The 25,411-nt window shown below is 35.7% G+C and overlaps 1 protein-coding gene across 1 annotated transcript; it reads left to right on the plus strand.

Moving 5' to 3' along the window:
• The first annotated feature begins 13,388 nt into the window (after nt 1-13,388).
• LOC145623747 (uncharacterized) lies at nt 13,389-24,584 on the plus strand. The gene is made up of 3 exons (XM_081676612.1): nt 13,389-14,292; nt 20,343-20,511; nt 23,829-24,584. The coding sequence occupies exons 1-3, from the start codon at nt 13,402-13,404 to the stop codon at nt 24,272-24,274; spliced, it is 1,506 nt and encodes a 501-aa protein (XP_081532738.1). The 5' UTR covers nt 13,389-13,401; the 3' UTR covers nt 24,275-24,584.
• The last annotated feature ends 827 nt before the right edge of the window (nt 24,585-25,411 follow it).

Raw genomic sequence — 25,411 nt, forward strand, 5'->3', positions numbered from 1 at the left:
AAAGGAAGAGAAATAAGGGGGAGGAGAAGAGGGGCAACTACTGTAGCTGCGGTGGCTGGGCAAAGGTCGACGGCGAACAGGAGGTGGCTGGAGTGGTGGTTCGTCGGCGGGGCAGCAGCAGCAGTTCGAGCTTCAAGGGTTTTTTTTTTTTTTTTTTTTTTTTTTTTTTTTGTGAATGTCGTGAAGAGGAGGAAGGGAAGTGAGGGGTTTTCCTCTTTTTGTTTTTTTTTTTTTCACGTAGAAAGGAGAAAGAGAAGTTTGAGGGCTTTTTTTTTGGTAGAAGTATGGGCTTGACTTCCTAATCCAAGTAGAATTAGGATTGTTGTTTGGGCTTGAGTAAGTTAGTGTGTTAGACCACTAAGCTTAAAAGAGAGTCTTGATTACAACCAAAACTTAATAGTTTTAGTTTGAAAATAATTAAAATCTTATTACTTTACCTCAAATAAAATTCATACTCATAAAATAAGAAAAATATAAAAGTATTTATAAAATAAATACTAAATAAATACGTTATTATTAAATTAAAAATACGGGGGATTACATGGCAAGGCTTCCCGCTTGATTTCAGGTCCTTTTCCCTTCTTTCCGAGGAGGTTTTTTAGATAGCCCTTTTTGAGCAGCCAGGCTACTTCTCTTTTAAGACTGTTACACTCGTCAGTCATGCCCATGATCTCCATGGTACTCACACCATCTTGATTTATCTTTCCGGTGGTCGGGCTTGTCGCTCTTCCTAGGCCACCTCACCGGTTGCCCAATATCTTTGAGAGCGTTCACCACTCCCACTATATCGGTATTGAAACCATATGAGCTGATATTTGGGTGGTATTCTATTGCTGGCCAGCTAGAGTTTTCACTTGCTTTTGGCTCGGATATGTTGTTGACATTGTTGCGCCTTGGCTGCCAGCTACCTTGTCGTGTTCCGGAGTTTTGATTGCTAAAGGATTGATTCCCCGAATACCCCGATGGTCTCCTTTCAACCCAGTTTCTGGCTTGCTCATCCTCTTCTACGCGGACTTCAGCCATTGCTATGGTTCTAACCTCTTCAAACGAGGAGCAAGGATATCTTGTCAGCTCATAATATAACCTGGATCTGTAATTGAGACCTTTGCGGACAGTTTTTTATGCTGACCATTTCTCGATTGAACCTGTCCCAGTATTGCCGGGTTGTCTCGTTCTGCTTCTGAACGATTCGATACAGGTCACTGCTTTGCTTATCCAGCTCTCGGTTGGTAGCGAATTGCTGATAGAATTTGTTCACCAAGTTGGAGAAGCTGGCAATGGTACCTGGCTTTAGATTGATAAGCCATTGAAGTACAGGTCCTGATAGAGTAGCGCCAAAGGACTTGCACATGGTGGGCTCAATTAGTTCCCACGGGATTGACAATTGCCACATTTTTTGCTTGTACTGGGCCACATGATCTTGAGGATCAGTGGTTCTGTCGTACATCTTTGGGAAGGAGGGGATGCTCAGCTTTGTGGGAATACACACTTTAGCAATCTCCTCCACGAATGGGGATTCAGCGAATCCATCGCGAGATTCATAAGCTACAGGTTTAGGAGCACCTGGTAGGCGGGTCAGGAGTTTCATCATTTTCCGGTTTTGGGCTTTAATAACGGCAACTTCCCTGGCCATAGGGTTGGGATCACCACCAGATTGTTCCTCATCACCACGAGATCCTTCTCCCGCATCTTCACCTTCAGATTCATCGGAGGAGACCAGGGTGAATTGGGGTATGTCATCGATTTTAACCCTTTTTTTCTTATTGCTCCTGACAGATTTGAGCTCTTTGGATAGCTTCTCTAGGGATGCTTCAGATTCAGCTTTGAGTCTTGCTAAGGTGGCTTGAGATTCTTCTTCGAGCTTCTGGCTCCGCTCTATGGAGGCTTTCAGCTCTTCTCGCAATTGCTCGATTAATGCATTTGCATTTGGATCAGGATCTTCTCCCATGATGAAAGATGAACCGAATTATCTAACTATATCCCCACAGACGGCGCCAAACTGTTTTGGTCAAAAAACTGATTGCCAGGTTTGACCTAGGTTACGACAGCTACAACTAGATTAATATGAAGAAAAGTACTAATAGAGATCTATGGAAGGGAAAAAGGGAAAAGAGGGTAGAAGACACAAGAGATGATGATGCAGAAAACCCCAAGAATAAGGGTAAAAACTGCGGGTGGCTATGAGTCCACCAATCCACTAAGTGTTTTGGTTGAACAGATTACAATGTAGGTTACAGATTATAAAGTGAATGACAATAATACGATTTTTCTATGATTATGCTTAGTAGTAAGGCTCTTATATTTTGTGATGCCCTTTACAATGGTTAGGCCTGCCCTTATATACTAGAAAAACATTCAAAAGACCTTCAACGGCTCTTCCCCTTAATCCCTAGGAATCCGGAGCTAACGGCCAAAGCTGCTCCTATTTTCTCTCCACGTTTCCAGGTCTGTTATTCCCATGTTTGAATTGGTCTTCCTCAACGGCTAGACTGCTGGGAGTGGTTCCGATTTCCATGGATAGAATTTTGTATATTTTTCCATTCGAAGATTCCTAGGAATATTCCTTGAGAATATGCTCAGTTGTTTGGTTTAACTTTCTCTTCCCATACCCACGTCTGCTAAAAATTCTATATTATCCCTTACCCACTACTTATGGTGGGTACGTATTCAACATCCAAATTCTCTATGACATCAAAATAGATATCCACTACTCGACTTTTACCGGCATATACTTGTTTCTTAACCATATACTGCCCACCTATAACAAATTAACAATTATACGACTAAGCCCAATTGGAATTATGTTTGTAATTTTGTAATAAATAGTGGTAAATTGGTAATAAAAGGTAAAGATGGATAAGAGGATGGATGTGAGGTGTGTTTAAGCGAATAACGGTCATATGATTTAAAATCCACCACTTTATCACTACCCATGGTAGGTATGAACTTTATTATGCTTATAGTCCGTTTCGATAAAGGGTAAATAAGAGCCCTTTAAGTTTGCAACTAAAATAAGTTATAACAAAATCAGAAATTTTAGATAAGTTCGTATAAAATTAGATTAATTCAGATAAGATTGTACTCCATAGGAGTATAGTTTAGATACTTAAAAATTAGGTGAATAAAACAACCTTAAGTCCCATAAGTTATATCCATACTCACTCTAACTAAGATAATTGCGCTACAATATACACATTTGCCACATGTTATCCCTAAATAAACACAAAAAAATGTAGAGATGATAAATATCGGGACAAGCTAGACCTTTGTATAATATCTCGTGCTCAAAACTTGCAAAATAATGATTAGGTCAACTCAGATTTTGATTTATTATCGGGACAAGCTAGACATATTGGTTTTTTTTAGGTCAACTCGGATTTTGGACAAATAATAATAATAATAATAATAATAATAATAATAATAATAATAATAATAATAATAATAATAATAATAATAATAATAATAATAATAATAATAATAATAATAATAATAATAAAATTAAGGTTAGTCTATACTTGCACATTTCTGGGCCAAACTAGTTTGAGCCAATGAGCCATACCATTAATGACCATAGCTAAAAGGGCCAAATCTTATAATATAGTAATATATAGGGCGTAATGATTTTGGATTATATATTTACTAGTTTTGTGCCTGTGCGATGCCCGGCTTGTTTATTAAATTTTAATATTAAATTTTTTATCTAAAATATATATGTTTTTTTTTAATTTTATTTTTCAACTCATGGATTAATAATCTCTTAGATAATCATACTTATAAAATAAATAATAATAGAGTTTTACCTATACGGGTATAATAGTTTAGGAAAGAGTTTAGACTACATGTGGTAGTTCTTGAAAGTGATGCAAGTAGCATGGCCAGAGTAATTAAGAAATCAATTTGGAGTTGCACCTAATTTCATATTATTGGATGAAATTTGTAGGATTAGTTGTGATTTTAATGTCTTTAATTTTAGCTGTAATGGGAGATCGGTATGAATTCTGAATACATGTGTATGCTTTGCTCCAAAGTCTTAAAACTTTGGCGCGGATCTTGATTTAATTTTATAACATTCGTAATTTAAAGTTTGAAATATATTTAAGCCACTTATTAAAATATATTATAAATGGATTTAATTTTAAGCAACGGATATTATGATAGAAGAATAATAAATTTATGAGATAAAAATATTGAAAGCTATAATTTAACATTTTTTTTTATTTTGAATAAAGTTATACTATATCCGTTACAGGTTATGTGCAACGATTTGACATAAAGCAGAGAGGGACAATGTCTAATCGTTGCACATAATCTGTGACGGAGGTATTACTTACGTAGTATAATTTAGGAAACTTGTAGTTCGTCAAATTTAGGGCTTGTTCTCTTCAGCTTAATTTCAGTTCAGTTCAGTTCAACTCTAATCAGTTAAGCTCAGTTTAGTAAATCAGAATGGCCCCTTAGTATAATTAAGCACACTCACTTTAATACATTGTCATAATCTAATATTATATATACACGAATATATGAATTGAATTAAGACATAACGAATGAGAGTATTTTACTAAATTTTAGGATAAAACTTTTGGCTTGAATGTTAAATACAGTTACATAATTACTTTTATTAATGCATAATATTTAAAATGTGATATCATACTTAAATTATGTTTACAAAACTGAAAGTATTACCGATTAAAACTTTTTTTCTTTGACTAATTTTCTATTATTTTAAATATATTATAAATGGATCTTATTTTATAGAACCTTTTAAAATGAATTTTATGATGAAAATAGAACCGAGTTATTATATTTTTATTAAAAGTTATAATTAATTTTTTATAAATGAAATATTAGTAGTTTATCGATAATAAAACTCTATACAACATTTTTATCTTCAAATATCTATCCAAAATTTGATTATTTTGCATCATATTTGTCAGCTACGTGACACGACACTTGACGAAAAATTAAAATGTCAAGTATTGCTGCCACGTGGCCTGGCTGCGAGATCGGCTTTATATATAAGTGATGAGTAGTGATATTCCCTTCCTATCGTATCCTATTAAGTGAAACACTAATAATGACCATTTTCTCATTTCTCCAACTAACAAAGTAACAAACTTAAGACCCTCTCCAATGGTGAGACTCAAGTGAGTATCTTTAAGAGAGAGAGTATTTTTTGCAATGTATACCAATAAGTTGGTATCTAAACTTAGCAACTCCAAAAAAAGGTTGCTAAGTTAAGATACGAGTAAAGCACAAATACGGTCCCTAAACTTTCGTATTTGTGCACTTTTGGTCCCTCAACTTTTGTATGTGCATTTTTGGTCCCTCAACCACCATATTTGATGTTTCTGACCAAAAGTTTAGGGACCTTGCTTAGTCAGCAAAAGTTTAGGGAACATGAGTCAGCAATTTTTTTTTCCCTTTTTTTTCCAGATATTTTTGTTAAAAATATTATTTAATTGTGAATTGGCAGTAGTCATGATGAAGAAAAGTTAAGGGACTTAAAGAAGCCACGTGGCTCAATTGAATGCCTGTTAATCAAAACTCAGCGTTTCGATTTCTATTCCCTATGCAAATTCATCCTTTGGCGGGATAAAAGCTTCTTTATATATTCTAGAAGAGGTGAAGGGTCATTCATCTTCATCTCAAACAGTAGTAAAAAAATACGAGCTCCATTGGTATGTCTGGGTGGGAATTTGGAGAATCATCGTTGCATAAGAAAGCAAAACTCGAGTCTTTGACATCAGCTAGAGGTTAGTTCATCCCCTATTTCAATTTCTTTTTGTAATATGAAACATACCCTGTTTGTGTGTTCGTAAGCGAGTGAGGGTTTGATGAAAATGATGAAAATTTTGAATTTTTTTGTGTTGATCTACTTAAATTATGCTTCACTTTGTTATTCTCTGCAATCGCATGAAATTAGTTGTTGTTTTGTGTGATTTTTGTTGAGTTAGGGTTTTACAGTAAAGATTAAGGTTTTGTATGCTCTGTTTTTTAATGTGATCACATAAAACGACCAATCTAATAGACATGTTCACCTAATAACCTAGGTATGGAGGCTTTGGAAGATGCTCACCCACTGATGGCAACCCAGGATGTTCTTGTGATGCATGTGTTCCCCAAACTCCATTGGGTGGACCAGATCAGTGTTGAGAGGGTATGCTGGAAGTGGCGACTATGGTGGACCCTAAGGCACATTTCACCCTACCTCCCATACCGCATTCACCATAGGAATGAGTTCAGGGATTGGGTTCTGAATGACATTCTCTACAACTTTGGGAGGGACTTCTTTGCGTGGATTGAGAAGGACATGACAGTGTACTTCGATGGCTTTCCACTTCTATTCAAGGAGGATTAGAAGGTTGTAGGTGGGGTGGTGGGGTGGTAGGGTGGGTAGTTTTTTGCTTATGGTATCAGCTGGTTTTTGTGCTGTTAATAGATGGTTTAGGTAGTCTTTTGACATTGTCATAGCTTAATGTATGTATGTAGGTTGAATGTGACATTCATGATGTTTTTTTTTTGGTATGTCACTGCTATGACATTGTATGATCTAACTTAATCAGATTAGGCTTCATTTAGTGATCTAGGATGATGCAGTTGTATGTAATTCAATGAAGCCTAATTTAGGGTATTTTGTAATGACAATTATGATTATTATATTAATGAAAATGAATGCTTTTATTCTGTTTACTTAAACCTTAATCTATTTTGCATTTAGCTTTAATTGTATGTTTGGTTTAATTGATGACATTCATGTTCATGTGTGTGATCACATGGTACTAAAGAAAGTTGTGTACTTAGTTGAATTGCCATTGCTAAAAGCTGTCCATTCTTTTGTCAGATTATGGAATTAAAATCTTGCTTGATTATACATCATGGTGGTCAGTGGCAAATTGGATGTGAATCATTTTACTTGGGGGGGGGGGGGGAAATAAATGTGTTTGAGGATATACCTGCAACTGTGGATGCTGACTATGTCAAGAAGTTAATAGATGGTCTGGGATATGATGATATTGTTAAGGTCCATTTCTTAGATCCTAGGAAAGATTTTAAATCAGGGATTAGGTACCTAGGTTTTGACAAAAATATATGTGATCCTTTCTTGAGTTTACTTCTACAATACAAGCTCATTCACATATATACAAAGCATCAGGAACATATCAATCCTTTATTTCAGAATTTAGGGAGAAGGGGTAGTTTTATGAGTTTGTTAACAACAGACATTGGGGAAGATGATGAGCATGCTGAGAGGTCAAGTGAAGGAGTGAATTTGCATGAACAGGAGAATATTCCTAGGCATGACCAAGCTGATATAGATTATGACACTGAAGGGACTGATGTGGATGATGAGGAGTGTGTGCAAGCAAGGTGTGAGATAGCCAATGACAAAAAAAATTGGTTTCTTATGAGGATGAGTTGGAGATGTTGAGAAAGGTAGCTGCATTTAAGGGTTTGGGAGAAATTGGGAGTGACTTTGAAGGGTTTGATGAGCTAGATAGCCCTGATGAAGATGATGATGATAGTGACTGTGGTTTTTTAGTTGCTCCACCTTCCAACAAATATGTTAAGTCAAGTGTTAAGATCTTGGAAAGTGAAAAACCCCAATCCCAAGTCTTTTATCCTGGGCAGAAATTTGATAACCCATCCAGTTTTAAACAGGCCATCAGAAATCATTCCATTGAACAAGGCAGAAACATACCTTTTCATAAGAATGATAAAGTGAGGGTAGGGGCAGTTTGTGAGCACAAGGACAAAGGGTGTCCATGGAGAATTTGGGCCTCTTAGGATAAAAATAAAACAAAATTTTGTGTCAAATCTTATGTTGGTGAACATACTTGTGGAAGATCCTCTAAGGTAAAGAAAATGTCAGCCTCTTGGATTGCAAAGCAGTATAACACACAGTTCAAAGTCAACCCATACATGAGGTTACATGATCTCATGGAGACTGTATGGTTAGATTGAGGCATTAGGATCAGTAGGTACTTGGCTCATAGGGCTAGGAGAAGAGGCAATCTCTTATTGTGGGTGAGTACAATGAGCAATATGGATTGCTACCTAGGTATGCAGCTGAGATTTTAAGAAGCAATAGGGGGAATACAGTGAAGCTCAAGTTAAATGGGACTGTTTTTGACAGGATATACATTTGTTTTGAGGCTTTGAGGAAAGGATTTTTAGGTGGATGCAGGCCTTTTATATCACTTGATGGGTGCTTTTTGAAGGGTCCTTATGGGGGGCAATTATTGGTTGCAGTAGGTAGGGATGGGAACAACTAAATGTTCCCCTTAGCATGGGCTGTAGTAGGTGTTAAAAGCACTGAAACTTGGAGTTGGTTCTTACACCTACTTGCTGCTCATTTGAGAACAGAAGAAGGGGCAGGCTATACATTTATGTCAGATCAACAAAAGGGCTTGCTTGCTGCAATTGCAGAGGTTTTTCCACAGGCTGAGAGCAGGGTTTGTGCAAGACATGTGTATTGCAACTTTAGGGGTGTGTTTGGTGGTAGCTTGGAGTTTAGGAAGCAATTTTGGATAATTGCAAAGTCCACAACTGAGAATGATTTTCTGGCTAAATTACAAGTAATGAGGGACCTTTCAAATGATGCTGCTGAGGATTTGTTGAAAATAAATTATAAGAAATGGTGTAGGGCATTCTACACACCTATGTCTTGTTGTGACAGTGTAGACAACAATATGAGTGAAGTTTTTAATGCATATATACTGAAATGGAGACATAAGCCTATCATCAGCATGTTAGAAGACATTAGAGAGAGCTTAATGGACAGATTACACAAGAAAAGGGACATGATCAAGGAAAGGGATCTCAGTTTATGTCCTAGAATCCAACAACAACTAGAGAAGCGTAAGATATGGGCAAGGGGTTAGAATGCATTCTGGGATGGAGGTTTTTGCTATGGAGTGAGGGATGGGGCAACTTAAACTAAGTATGTTGTTAATCTATCAGACAGAACATGCTCTTGTAATGCATGGCAAGTTAGTGGGATACCATGCAAACATGTTGTGGTGGCCATTTGGAACAAAGTGGACCAACCAGAGCAATATGTGAATGATTTTTTCAAAAAGCACACATATGCCAAGGCTTATGATCACCTACTTGAGCCTCTAAATGGTCCACAAGAATGGCCTACTTCAGAGAACATTGTGACTGCTCCAGAGCTGAAAAAGGTGCACAACAAACCTAAGACAAAAAGAATGGCCTCTGCTGGTGAAGTTACTGAGTCTGGGAAGCTAAGGAAGAAAGGAGGCAAAATAACATGCAGCTTGTAGAAATGCACTAAGGGATAGCTTCAATGGTACTAACACAGCTTCTGCCCACACAACTGAACCTACTGAAGCTACTCCTACAGTCCCAATGCACAACAGAGGTGTGGGTGTATACACCTATCCTAATGGTTATCAAAGACAAGCAACTGTAAGTTTTTGTTATTGCCTTAAGTTGATTTCTGTTTATGCATTATATTACTCTAATTAATTACTTTTCATGTCACTTGTTTCAGCCAATTAATCAACCAAATCCAACAACTTTTAGAAGAGGAGTTGCATTTTACTCTGATTATGCAGGGGAGCAGACCATATATTCCTTCTCTCAAGAATATACTATGTCACAAACACAACCAGAAGCACCATCTCAATCATCACAAACAATAACAACACAGTCACTGCAGAACTTAGCTAGGACAAAGCAAGTTCAAAATAGAAACAAGAGCAAATGAGGTAACCTCGTTTCTTTTTATTTATAATTTCATAATAATAACAGTCATTAGTAAAACAATTACATTTAGATAGCCTACTTCCTAATAACAAACCAAGCAAGTACACATGTAGCAAGTGCAAAAATAACCCACAATTCACACTTAAAACATATAGAAACCCTTGAATTTTTTCATTTTCAACATAACACAATCTGACTTCAACTTTCTTGCAACTGTGTTTGCTTCAGTAACCCTCTTCTTCAGCTCTTGCACTTCATTACACAACATCCTTTTGTCTTCAAGTAGCCCTAAGATGACCCGTCTCTGCCATTCTGTCTGATCTTCATCATCAGTCCAATTAAAATACTTGCAGCCTCTTCTGTTGGTCTCAGCATCATAGTCTGGGCATGCTACAAATATCCTGCCTGGATTATCTATAGTCCAGGACCTTGTTCTTGTTAGAGGTAAGCCACAGTGACACCTCCTTCCATTACCACTAGAACCTCTACTATAAGAAGACATCCTACAAAAACAAAAAAAAAAAATTTAAATTATTTCACCAATGAACAGAAATTTCAAATTTACATTTTTGTTTTGTAGGTACCTTGACTGGAGTTCCTGATGCAGTGGAAGCAATTTATTTGAGAAGCCAGATTTTTTTGAAGATGAACATCAATTTTTTGGAGATATTCTGTAATTTATAAAGTTGTTTTGAATTGTTAACGGCTAGTTTTTTAATAGTGAAAACATTCGTGCACGTTTGCTGTGTAATTGTTGTTGCATTAATGGTGGCAGTCCCTAAACTTTTTGCTTAGTCATCGTCCCTGAAGTTTTTGGCTGCTGATTGCTTACTTTTGCTGACTCATGGTCCCTAAACTTTTGCTGACTAAGCAAGGTCCCTAAAATTTTGGTCAGAATCACCAAATATGGTGGTTGAGGGACCAAAAATGCACATACAAAAGTTGAGGGACCAAAAGTGCACAAATACAAAAGTTTAGGGACCGTATTTGTGCTTTAACTTTAAGTCTCATTTGACAAAAAGTGTGGGTCCCATATCAATATTGTAATTATTTTTGTAACTTATTTAAGTTTTACCTTTTTTTTTTAATCTTACAATATTTGATATTAAAAATAAATGGATTTGGTGAGCCAAATTGAAAGTGACACTTCACATGAGTTGCTAAATTGAGAAGTGTGTATGATATCACCATTGGAGGTAAAAAAAAACAACTCATTTTGTATTTCAATACTCAAATTTAAGTCTCATTATTGGAAATGGTCTAACAAGTGAGGGTTTCAACTTTCAAGACCACTCTCACTCATGGGCAAAAAATAAAAATGTCGCTCTCTCTCTACTCAATTTCTCACTCCTCTTTTCCATTTTTTCTTATGGGCATTTTATTTAAAAACTCTTCCCACACTCATAGGCTAAACAAAAAAAAAACCACACCACCATCTCTCCTATATTTTCTCTCACTACAAATTCTTGGCTGCATTCTAGTGCAGCCAAGCTAGCTGCAACAGCAATAAATATGAACATATAGTACGTTAAAATGAACATACGTTTTTTTTTCTTCCCTATATCTTAATTCTCTTTCTTCTTCTTCCTTAGCTCTATTATTTTTCTCTCTCTTCAATTTTCTTCTCAATTTAAAATTTTCTCTTTCCTCTTTACCTCACTTCCCTTCAATCTTTAAAGTTTTCTTCTTCTTTATATAAAATTTTGAGTTAGTAATTCGTGTTTTGATGGGTATACTCCTTTCTTTCTATATCTATGAGTTTCAGATTCAATCATTTGGCTTTATCAAAGAGGAAAGAAAAAAATGGAGTAGAGAGAAAGTTGAGGTCAAAGAAAACAATGGAGGTTAGATTTTATCAATTTGTAATTGTATTTTAATTTGTATGATTTCGTTGATCATGCATGATGATTTATTGTTTGATTATTTGAAATTATTATGAGTTTGTGATGAATATCAATTGTATTGCTTAATTTGTAGTTATTTTCTCTCTCCCCTATCTTTCTCTCTCTCTTTTGATTTTTTTTCTTTTGATTTCTAATCATGTTACAAATCAATAATTATTTTCTCTATGATGAATCAAGATTAGATTTAAGGTTTATAATCAATTTTTTAGAGTTTCAATAATTACAATCGATCTTGAATATAATTTCTGTAAAAAAACTGAATACGTAGGAATTTAAAATGAACATCTTTTACAAAATGAGCATTTAGTATACCGAAAATGAATATTAAATACATAAAAAATGAACATATTTCGACAATTTATTTTATCTTTATTTTTCATTAATAATTATGTACAATGAATTTGAACCTTTATGAAAATCATGTTCATTTTAATATCCTAAACGTTCATAACTTTTTGTTACATATTCATTTTATAAGTGTTCATTTTTTAATACTAAATGTTCATTTTTATTAGGTTGAAAGTAAAATATAATACGTTGAAAGTTAAACTATCTGAACATTTATGTTGAAAATCTGAACAATTTATTATGAATATATATGTTTCGTTATTCTTTACGAACATATCTGTTATTGATTATGAACACATATGACATATAGAGTGAATATTATTTATATTTTTAATTAAGTATTGTATTGATGATTATATATTATAAACAATCTAAATAATTATTGTGAAGATATTTTGTGATGATTATGAAAATTTTGATTATTTGTTATATTTTAGTGAGTACAGATTAATTGTATTTGTAGAAGACAAAGACTCTGAATTAGCTTAGTGAAGAAACAACTAAGAAGTGATGAAGAAGTATATGATATGTACAATGAATTTGCCTTTAAGTTGGAGAATTTCCAATGTATATGATCCCAATTTTATGGTTGTATGATAAAGGTTCATTTCTAATATACTAAATGTTCATTTCAAATTTGGTTCATGTTAGCCGACCCCACTTTTGGGATTAAGGCTTTGATTGATTGATTGATTGATTGATAAATGTTCATTTCTTTTTTTTGACATGTTCACTTTTTATTACTGAATGTTCATTTTTATTATTGAATATTCTTTTTTTTTTTTTTTTTTTTTTTTTTTTTTTTTTTATGTGTTCATTTTTCTAACTAAATGTTCATTTTTAAGGTCGTGGTCTAGCAAATTTATGATTATATGATAATTAGATTCATTTTTAATAAATTATCATTTCCTTGTAACATGTTCACTTTTTAGTATTAAATGTTCATTTTTTTACGTGTTCATTTTTTGTTTTTATATGTTCATTTTTTTCATATTCATATTTTTCAACTAAATGTTCATTTTTTATCTGGGCCGCGCGTTTTGGGCTTCACTTGTTGTAACTATCTTAGCGTGCAGCGAAGACCAATTGTTCTCTCACAAACACTCATGGGCCCATAGGTAGTGTAGCAATTTATTTTTGTCATTCCTATGGGCATTTGATAATCTCCTCATGGGCATATTTTTTTTTGCTCGTGAGTGAGATGACATTTTTACCATTAAATTCTCTTCATGAGTATTTTTTTGGCCATGAATGAGAATGCTCTTATTTAATAATTGCCCAATACGGAATGCTCACGTCCCCATTTTTTTTGTCATCAACCAAACAATACTAGTTCCTCTGCTCAACGATAACGACATTAGATTAACATTTATTGCTAATCTCACTCAATTCCACAAACCTCTATTGCAGCTAACCGAAAATGAAAACCAAACTCAAACCAACTTTATTATTTCAATCATTACACTCCTCTCATCTCTCTCTCTCTCTCACACTTTCTCTCTCCTCCTCTTTAATGGCGGATTCCGATCAAACTCCGGCCAAAATCCGGCCAATCGGCGGCACCGAAAACAGCTGGTGCAAAGCCGCTATTGGGGGCACAGGAATAACAGTTCTATCTCTTCTCCTTAACAAACACCCTGATTTCTCTCTTCTCCAAACCGCTCTTCACAAACTCCAGAATTCCCACCCTATTCTCCGCGCCAAACTCCATTTCGACCCTTCTACCTCCACTTTCTCTCTCCTCATCCCTTCTTCTTCCTCCCTCATTCTCCACCACTTTGATCTTCAATCGACTTCTCAGATCATTCAATCGCAAAAACCCAATGTGGGTCCCACTGATATCAGCTCCTTCCAGATCCTTCTAGAACACGAGCTCAACGACAACCCCTGGAAGAATCTCGACCGTTCATCGGAGGAAGATGATGATGATGATGATGGGGTTGATGTGTTGCATGCGAGTGTGTATGAGATTGAGGAGAGAGGAAAATGGGCGGTTATGATTAAGCTTCATACTGGGGCGTGTGATCGGACGGCTGCGGTTGCGGTGATGAAGGAATTGACGGGGTTGATGATGAGTGGTGGTGGTGGGTACCAGGAGGAGGAGGAGGGAGAAGTGGGGTTGGGGGTTGAAGAGTATATTCCGAGTGGAAAGACGAATAAGCCCTTTTGGTCTCGTGGGGTGGATATGCTGGGTTATTCTTTGAATTCCTTCCGGTTGAGTAATTTGGAGTTTGTGGACCCGAATTCGCCTCGTAGTTCCCGGGTTGTTAGGTTGTTAATGGATTCGGATCATACCACCAAGTTACTTGAGGTATATATATTATGCTATACATTGGTCATTTGTTTTCAATTGTGTTTTATTGAAATGATGTTGAATTATGTATATTGATTAGTTGGATTTGCTTATATGATTAGCTAGTTTTTTCTAATTGTGTATTTCATGAATGGTTTTTAGAATATTGATAAGAGGACATGGAGGACGATTGTACAATGTAGGGATATAAATCGTAATATTGTAGATTAAACTCGTTTGGTTAATAAAGCGAGGCATTTGGTTTTTGTTTTAGAGTGGTTGTGTTGGTATAGGTATAGAATAACTTCATATTGTATACGAAGTATAATACTATAGATGTGTTTATAAAATGAAATGAAAGTATGACTAATGAATGTACGTTTTTGAGCTTTGGGTATTGCTCCGGTTGCTTTCAGTATTGTTATCATTTGAGTTAAAGGAAATGGGAAATTTTACCCCAATAGTGTTATACAATGGTAGTAGTTTGAGACAATGACTATGTAAAGATGATACCAATGGTCTTGTCAAAAAAAAAAAAAAAAAGATGATAACAATGAAACTCGAACATAGAAAAGCCTGGATAAAGCATACTAAAATGCCAATTTTTAGAGAGATGCAAGATTTTTGGGTGTATGATTTACTACTTTCTACTTTTGATGTGCAAATCTTAGAAAGGAACTCATATACATATGATGGGTTGGTTGAATGTTTTGTGATGATTGATGAATTTATCAAAAAGAAGGATTCTGAAGCAAGAAGTGGTGTCGGTTGACATGGTTGTCAGGTTTTAAGCTGTCAATCAAAATTTTTTTAGTTTTAAGATACTTAAAAAGGTATTCAAGCAAAATACACTAAAGGAGCTAGTGTTACCTTTGTGTTGTTGGCCTATTTAATCATATTTTTGGTTAGCTTCATGAAACTAGACATTCATCTTTGTAAGAGTGATATGTTGATTGGGTTAGTAGGCTCAGTGTATGTATGTTCTGACTTAAAAAGCCAACAAAGGAACTCACATGCACATGATGGGTTGATCAAATTGTTTTGTGAAGATTTCATCAACAGAAGGATTCTGAAGTAATATTGTTGGTTTTCATAGTATCAAGTAGGCCAGAATTGGTAGGTTTCAAGTTGCCGATGAAGGAAAGTTTGCTTTAAGGTACTAAGAAAGGTATTCAAGCAAAAAATCTTGGGTATTGGTATATAATTTTGTTAGTATTATAAATAGGCCTTTGACTGTCAAGGGCAAAACTTTGTCATAGCATTCCTGATGGATTACTTTTGACCGTGGCTTTGGCCGGTGAATTATATGGTAATATGGTGTTGGTGGCGATGGTTGTCCAATCAGGGTGAAATTTTTTGATGGTACTGTAACTTATTATGAAGCTCCAGTGACATTTCTTTCATCCATTTTTGTCCTTTTGAAGTATAATTTAGCAGTATATGATCATCAGAAATTATTATTTTCATCTTTTACACTCAAATAATGCTTTAGGTTGGATTTTATAGATCCTTTGGTCGTGCATTTGTTGTTAATTCATCACTACACTGACCATAATTTAAATAATAATTTATATAATCACTTTGTAACATAGTGCTGTATTGCTTTACAAGTTACTACAGTTTGTTAAAAAACCTTTATTATTGTAATGCTGCTGAATTATACTAATAGAGATATTCTTCACCCAAACACTAGTCATTAATTCATTATGAATGGCTGGAAGTTGGTGCTTCTCATATCTCACAAAATTACAAATAAGGTGTTGCGTCCCCCCCTAAAAAACCATTGTCGTTTGCAGTCCTATTTCAAATGCACCTGGAATGCATAATTAGATCACCTGATTGTTGTGAACTTTTAGTAGCTATAACCAAAAAAAGAAGTTATTTGTCTCAGTGTTCTGGCAATCTGGCCTCTCATTTACAATTATGTGACGTTAGGAAGATCTAGGTTTTACATGTTGACCTCTCCCATCACAAAAAAAGCCACATTTAGTTTGTTGTTATAGTCCCTTTACTGACAATTTTCAGCAACACTGAGCTAGTAGCAATGGTTTGTGGTGCATTGTCTCATGTACTCACTGTGTCCCCCCCCCCAAAAAAAAAAAAAAAAAAAGCACCGAGGCTTACCTTGATACGAGTTTCTAATGACATATATATTACTGCATAGTTTGGACATAGCATGGATTCTTTTGTACGTGGACCTTTCTCTTATTTTGGCTGGCTCTTGATCCTTAGGGCAGCAGTAAGTAGCAGTTACCAGTTCTTTATAGGAGATGATGATCTCAGGTGAAGATAATGGAGGGAGATGGGAGCATGTGTGCACTGGTATCTTCACTTGTTGCAAGGGAGGTTTGGCAGCCAAAAATTCACAACATGGAGGAATGTGTTTATGAAAAGGAGGGGTGGAGGGGCGGATGATTTGGGACATTGGAAGATGAGCAGAAGGTGCAAACTGGAACTGTATGTCTATGACTAGATCAATTTTCCAAAAATACTTTCATATCTTTTTGAAAGAAAAGAAAAAGCCTTTTATTCTTCTCTGATAGCTTTCTTCAACCTCAATCACACAATTATCTCTTATTACCTTGTTTGATACTTTAATACTTAAACCTTCTCTCATGTTCTGTTAGTGCTTGCTATGATATGTCCCCAAAGAATTTTCAAGGCAATTTGGTCTTCTATGCTCCATGGTTGGCATTTCACAATTGTGTAATCTTTTGGAGTTTTGGACCATTATCAAATGCAATGTTCTTCAACCTTTGTTAAGCAGGGAAGGGTGGCAGTTGGGAGGCAGGGAAGTGGCAGTATTCACTGATCGTTGTTGCCGATGGTTGTGTTTTGGTGCACAGTCCTCTATTCTTTCCTTTTGCTGTTCACTCAGACTCATCTTTAAGACATTAAGAACACAATTATATAATCCAGCCTCTCCAATATCCATACAAACCCATCCCTGTTAGGATTAGACATATATGGAGGGAAATTTAAGACATCTGTGTGAAATTCAGGTACATTGGAAATCAGGATGATGATTAGGAGGGCTAGGAAAATTTACTGAGTAATAAATTCGTTTAGGTTTCAAAATTTCTCTTTCCTCATTAAAAGTACTTCATATATGATTAAGGATTAAAACTACTTTAGAGAAGGTTTAAACAAACAATTAGAAGTTAAAACCGTAGGAGAGAGTTTTATTTCTTTTCTTTTCAAGTGGTATGAAGATGTTAAGAAGAGGTTACTGTTTTTATTTTTGCTTTTTTTGGGTGTGAGATTGGGAGATGTGAATATATTGTGTGAAAGAGCATGGATTTCATTGAACATAAAGTAGTAGATTCTGATTTATGGGCTGTTTTTGTTATACCAATTTTTTTCAGTTCATAGCCATTTGAAAGTAAACCATCCCTATGAAAAAGTAGCTGGCCTGCCCTCTTGAGGTTTTTTACCTTTTAATATGTCATTTCCTTTTATTATATCATTATTGTCCCACTTTTGGGATTAAGGCTTTGATTGATTGATTGATATTGCTCCTATTTGGTCTACACATTCTGCGTGTCAGCAAGTGGTAGAGGGGTTTCAGAGCCTGTAGTCCTGGACAAGACAAACTCCTCTTCCTTTGTTTCCATCTCACCTGGACACATTTAGCACCGTTTTCTATTCTCCTGAACTGGTTACTATGTTACTGCTTCTTCCTTAAGACATTCAGCATCAGTCAGGCTCCTATATGAAATTTTGAATAGATTAATGGCATATAAACCTTTTAATGAACCGCCTATCGCTACTGACCTTAGATATGAAGCTAGTTTTTCTGGTAGTAAATGCTTTTGACTTTTTAATAGACCGACAGTGAAGAATTACTTCTGGCTCAGCCATAACAATCTGCATGCACTCCCAGTTTTTGATGCTGTTTTATGTATGCTTTTGCTCCATATCATATCACATAATGTTATCCGGTGTTACTTAATGTTGTTTGGAACTTTAGGCAGTTGGATAGTTGATATACTTTGGCATGGCTGGTTTCTGTTTATCCCCTCTTCTTTCATTATATTTTTTCATTACTTCTCATTTTTGCTATACCTGACTACTCTTTACCGATTTTTTTTTTTAATTTTTTTTTAAATTTATTTGTCTGGGGAGGTGGAGGGGGGGGGGGGGGGGAGGGTGTTTAAAAGTAGCTTTGTTTTATTGATGGAAATATCTAACCAAAGTATTTGGTGAGGAAAAGACAAAAAACCACTGAGGCCTAGCCTAGATTGAGTTTAGTGAGTAGTGGGGATAGTTGTGGGAGGATCCAAAGATGTTAGTTAATTTGTCAGTAATGAATACAAGTTTGATTTATTTTTCATTTTTTTTTTTGTTATATTTGTGGTATGAAGGAATTTTAGAATCAATGACTTTTTTTTTTTATTTTTTTTTTTATTTTATATATATATATATATATATATATATATATATATATTTTACCATATTCAGATTTTTGATGAGAGATCAATCAATCAAAACCTTAATCCCATAAGTGGGATCGGCTACATGAACCAAATTTGATTATTCCGTGTAATCATCAACAAAGATCCTCCTCCTCCATCCCTTACGATCCAATGCCTCATCTTCATGCACATCCATATACTTCATATCCTTTCTAATTCCTTCCAACCAAGTCATTTTCGATCTCCCTCTCTCTCGTTCAACCCCTCCACGGTCCCACTCTTCCACTCTTTGTATTGGTACACCCTCGGGTCTCTGTCTTACATGCCTTAACCAACGTAGACGATTTTCCCTTAGTTTGTCAGCAATGCCTGCCACACCTACCTTCTTGCGAATAACCTCATTTCTGATTCTATCTCTTAGAGTGTTCTTGCACATCTACCTTAATATTCACATCTCTGTAACCTCTATCTTTTTAAAGTGCTCCTTCTTAAAAGCCCAACATTCTATACCATAGAGCAACACTGGTCTTATAAGAGAGAAACATCAATGTTGCGATGCGAGTTTCATATCATCAACAGTAGAAGAAGAAGGTTTCCAAAACAATTGTAGACTGGTGGGCTTGAAGCTATTGTTTGTGAAATCAATCAAAATAAATCAATAAAAGAGGAGAGGAGAGGAGAGAGACACTGAGTGTTGGGGCTGAACTATTATGTGGGTTGTTATTACAGTGAGAGGGGGGGGGGGGGGGTAGAGTAATGAAATACCCTCATATCATTCATATGATGGGGGAAATCTACTGGCGAAACAATTTAAACTCAATCCAGGCCTATGATTGCAGCCCATAGTTTTTACTGCCCTTACTTTTACCCCTCTTTTCACCCAATGTTAGCAACCCCTAAACATATGTAAATTGTATCAAAAGCTTAATGTAGTATTAGAAACCCTGAAAACCCAATGATTATATCATGATCCTTAATGAACATATAACACATACTTTCAAAATTTATGAACTTATAGCTCAAAGATTACAAACATATATGCTCATTTTTGCTGCTATAGCTCCATTTTATTGAATTATATGCTCATCTGGGAGTACCCTATCCATGATATATTTTTTACTGAAAAGAGTGAGAACCCACCTTCTGGTAATTTCTCTAGATGGGATCGTATGTGCCAAGAAGTGGGTTATAGAATTTAACTGGCGTACAAGGAAACAAAACAAATAACATTAGAAAAGAAGCAAATTAAACATCTACTAACAATGAAATAGCCTGAAAATAATATGCTTAGGACCTACCAAGCAGGATCTCAATCAGCAAGCATCATTTGCCAATCTGGTTCATTGCATTTAGTGGTGGAGAATAGAGGAAAATTGAATCAAAAGAATACAGAAAGACCACAATTCTTCTCAGTAAAATGCTCTGAGCTACAGTAACAAGTAGGAACAGGAAGGGAGCAGTAGCTAATTTCTATTTCATGGTGCAGCCTGAGGCTAGTGATGTTGACTCATGTTTGCATCAGAATTTTTAGTTCATGAATGTTAAATATTGGTTCATGCTTATTTGACATATCGCTTCAGAAGGAAAGAGTTGTGAGCATGCAATTCTTTCTGGAAGGACCTGCTTAAAGATTACTGATTCAAAATATTTCAGGGATGCAAGACTAGAGGGATTAAATTATGTGGTGCCTTGTCAGCAGCAGCTTTGATTGCCGCACGGTTGTCCAAATGCCTTCCTGATGGTGAATGGGAGAAGTATGCTGTGGTGACTCTGATTGATTGTCGTAAACTTCTCGAGCCTGCCCTTTCTAGCCATCATGTTGGTAAGTCTGTACGGTCTTTCTTTGCTATACATCTGAATTATCTTCACAGAATCAGATTGTATCATGTGCTTTGTGAATTATTATTAATGAAGCAAGTGTCTTTCTTCTTTTCCTTGGCATTAAGGTTTTCCTGCTACTATATGACCACCTGTATGGTATTTTCAGATCACTATATGGTATTATATTAGTTTGGGTTGCTATTGTAATAGCTAATACTTTTATACTAATAGTACTTACCAATCAGTAATTCTTTTTCAATTTTGTTTTAATGTGAGTTGTTTTCAAAATTAAGCTAATATTAAAGTTACTTCTTAAATTCATGAACCCTTTTTACACATTATTTGATTATAGTAGAACATCCTAATATGACAAGGAGAAGTTTTAAATGTGAGGGTAACTGATAAAAATCATGGTATAGTTCAGGATAGCTTTATGAAGTTTTTTCGTTAGCTTTTAATGAAAGCGACCATTTCCCTTCTCCCTTTACTAAGTGAGAAAAGCAAAAAGGATAGATTAAAGTAATAAAAACTATTGTTGCTATGGACTTTGTTTCAGCCTAGCCTTGCAGCAGTCTACCATTTCCTTTTGTTGTATTAGGAGATGCTTATGCACCCCCTGATGGGTCTGATCAATTAACGACGTTTTCCAATCAATTTAGGTCAGAAGAATTTAAGAACACTCTATAAACAGGGATTAGGACTGGTAATCAAAGGCCTTCCCTTGAACCAGCTTGGTGAGACTTAGCAACCTTGTGCACTTGTTGGCACTTTTTCTGCGCAAGCCTGGCCTCCTTCCTTTTTGTTTCGTGTGCATAGTAGCATACAAATGCATTACTAACTCAACAAATAACAAGAATATCCTCGTCATTGCTTGACGATTTTATTTTGGAGGTCCTTTGCCTTGTTCCTTAACCAGTGTGCTGTTTTCTTTGTGCCTTTAGATGAATCAGCGAACTGTCCTAGGGGAGGGGCATTACGGGTAGTCTAATTTTCTTAGTAGCCATCAAAGTTAGTATACATGAGGGAGGATATGCAAAAAATTAAGAGAGGTCACCTATCACGAGACAAATGCTCAGTCTAGAATCATCCTAGGGATTGAAACCATGTACATTAATAGAGAGAAGAAATGATTAGGCAGGAAATTGGTGAGAAAGTTTTAAGAGACTTGTGACCTAAAGTCACTACCTTGGAGAGTGATAGCCTTAAGCTACCAATCACTACAAGCTTTTAAAAAGATTGAATTTTATTAATCAAATCTTTTCTCTCTATTTTCCTGTTATTTTGTGTGAGCAAGTTAGTAGTAATCTGGGTCCATTACAGCAAGTAATAGGCAATCTAAGACTTGGGGTGACATCATCAATTTGAATCTTAAGACATATGCTTAAGACTTTTCCCATTTTTCTTCAAAAATCTCAAGCAAGTCTCAAGTTGAGTCTTGAAATTCCAAGACTCAACTTAAGACTTGAGATTGGGACCTACTTCACCTACTTCACCCACTTCACTTTTATTTTTATTATCCTTTTTTTTTTTTTTTTTTTTTTTACACTTTTCTACATATAATATGTCAAATATTTAAGTCTTAGGGTTATAGTGATAAATTTGTGTAAGTCTTAGTGAGTCTTAACAAGAATTTGATGACATTATTTTTAACGGGGACCACAAAAAATGATGTCACATCCAAGTCTTAAGACTTGGGGCTAAACTTGCTCTAAGTAGAAAGCAGCTATGAAACCACTGAGGTCTGGAACTAGTTTAAATATGCTTGGTCCTCCTTTTCTTTTGCTTGGTGGTGAGTGTTGTGAAATAAATGTTTTTAAGGAAAAGGACACTTCATTAGTAATTTCCAAATTGGCAGAGGGGAGACTTGTTCATAATACGTCGATTCCTCTACAGTTTATTTCTCTAGGTTTGAGTTTCTTTGCGAGTCCAGAATGTGTTTCTTAGGTGGGTGAAGCCTTAATTTCCTTTACCAAGCTTGGCCTTCTTATGGGAACAGAACTAGGAGTGACTTCTAAGGATCCAGAGATTTAGAGAGTCTATAAAGGTTGAAATGGTTCTTTGTTGGATAATGATTTAATTTCCTAGTTTTCTTTTGAGGACTGCATTATGTATATCCAATCTGTCTTTCTATAATTATCCTGTAGAACTTGTTCCTTTTGAGTTTCGAATTACTTACACTATAATTTTTGTGCTCTTGGATATGAGATGGCAGAGAATATATAACCCCAAAGCTGAGGGAGTTATGTTTATTGGTTGCTGGTGTCATTAACTCATTAACAAGTCTTTGATGGGAAAATGGCTTTGGATTTTCTGCCAGAAATTTAATTTCCTTTGGTATGGAGCAACTAGAGTTACCGAGTTCACTTCCCAAAGCTTCTCAAGTAAGTGGAGTCTAGTTGTTTTATGGGAAGAACCTTGGACATTGTAATTCTTAGGTCTACTGCTTCTAAGATTAGGAGTTGAATGAGCTTGCTTATGTTGGGTATTCTTAGGCCTACTACTTCCAAGGAATCCAGATAAAGCGTTTCCTCTTAAAACCACTTAAGGACAATTAACCGTGACACTTATTTTTGCTGTTTCCAACTTCTATTTTGAAGGCTATAGCTTTAAAGTACATGAGAGCTTTTAGGAAGAAAACTTGAAGAGACTTCAAACTAATGACAAGATGCATGTTTTGAGGACCCATATAAAGTTATCAGGTATCACTGATACTCGGTATGAATTTTGGGAAGTGAAAGATGTTACTTGAGTTTTGGATAGCTTAAGAGGAAGCAAAGATTGTGCTTGTTAACTATGGGTAAGAGGGTGATTGAGTACAGAGGAACGATTGTGCTTTTATTTTTATTATTTCTTCTTTCTTTCTAGCTTCTCTTTGCGTGTGTTTCATGAGGATTCTTTAGAAAACCCTAGAAGTTTCCTTTATTTTCTTAGTTTTTAAAAGATTTCTGGCCCCCCTTCACTCTATTCTGCATTATTGATACATGTAAAAAAAGGGAGGAAATTCTGAGTGTCCAACGTGTCTTGTCAGACTAATCAGTAGTATGATAAAATCGTTTGCTTTGTGTTAAATTTTTCCTTAATGATTCCCAATTGTTTGTAAATACACGCTGCTGTATTGCATGTATAAAGGAAGGAGTTATTCCAGTAAATTTTGTTACTGTATGAAAATACATGCAAGCACCTGGAAATGTGAATTTTGTCCACTGTCAGCTGTTATGTGGAAGTTTAGCATTTTTTGACATGAATCTGTTGTAAACTTTGTTAACATACAAATTTTGTTTGAAAATAATCTTGCTGCTTCTCCATGCATGGATTCAGGATTCTATCATTCTGCCATCCTCAATACTCATGACATGAAAGGAGGCGAGGAGCTGTGGGAGCTCGCAGGAAGAACTTACACATCCTTTGCAGATGCAAAGAACTCAAACAAGCATTTTTCGGACATGGCTGACCTCAACTTTCTCATGTGCCGGGCCATTGAAAATCCAGGTTTGACTCCATCTTCTTCCTTGAGAACATCCTTTATCTCGGTTTTTGAAGATCCAGTAATTGATGAAACAAATGAGGATCATAAGGAACTAGGGATAGAAGATTACATGGGCTGTGCCTCTACTCATGGTGTGGGCCCTACCATTGCTATATTTGATACTGTAAGGCAAGGCAAACTGGATTGTGCATGTGTCTATCCATTTCCTTTGCATTCAAGAGAACAAATGCAAGAATTGATCGACAATATGAAGAAAATCCTTATTAATTCTTTGTAATTCTTTTGAGAGGTAGGCCTTAATACCGTTAAAAAAAAAGAGAGGTAGGCCTTAATAAAGCTTAGCTGATTTGTATGAATTTGCAGCTGTATAATTAAGGGAGAAATGAATAAATGATTCATCATTCCTTAATCTTTCTGCAGTATCTTATTGCAATTTACGTGATGATCCTACCTTGTCTTGAGGAAACTTTCGTACCCCCTCCCTGCAGATGTTTGACATTGCTGCTATACTGCTTATAGTCAGCATCCCTCTAATTTGTGTGTCCTTTTCCTTTGTAATTCCCTTTTTCTGACAACAGCAACCATTGAAGATGTTTCAGTTCAGTCGATGATTGAGACATTGAATATGGTTGTTTTGTTTGGTAGTCTTTATTATCCAATGAAACTAAGGTTAATTTTATAGTTTTCTGCTTTAGAGGATGAATCTAGTGGTTACAAGAAAGGATTACCTGAATCAAGGTAATCAATCAACTAGACAAAAAATGTTTTAAAAGAGTAACATGGGAAAATGTTCGAATATGATCGCAAATTAGGACTATAGAGTATAGAGTAAATCTTTGAGGGGTATTAAGACAAGCTGGCAAATTTTGCAAATCAGTACAACCCCCCATTCCTTGAACCTTACCACACTTCCTAACCAGTTCGTAAAAGTTCGCTTGCAAAATAATTTGTGTATTCTGAAACAGAGGGAGTATCGTTTTACATTTTGAAAAATTAGAAAAAATAATCCCAACTTTGTCTAATTTACTTAGAATAATCCCAACTTTCGTTGTAATCCGAACTTTGGAGGGTCTTCTTTTTCTTCAATCCCAAACCGGTCAACAAAAGTCAATGACCTGTTGTAACAGGTTATGTGCCACGTGTCAAGTTACAATTGGTCTAAAAAAAAGAAAAATAAAAAAAAACAAAAAACCCTTAATTCCCCTACCTGACAACCGTAACCCCCACCCCCACCACAACCTGCCACCGCCGGCCACGCAACCACCTCCCTTCCCCTGCCCCAACTGTGCGCCGCTTTCCCCCCTAACGCCCTGTGCCGGAGTTGCGACCCACTTCCACCCACAATTCCCTAATTTTCCAGTCGAAACTCCCTTTGAAACCACCTTGCCCACTCCCGAAAACCCCAACAGCCTAT

The sequence above is a fragment of the Chenopodium album genome, chromosome 3, assembly GCF_948465745.1.
Source record: "Chenopodium album chromosome 3, dcCheAlbu1.1, whole genome shotgun sequence".
Lineage (NCBI taxonomy): Eukaryota > Viridiplantae > Streptophyta > Magnoliopsida > Caryophyllales > Amaranthaceae > Chenopodium > Chenopodium album.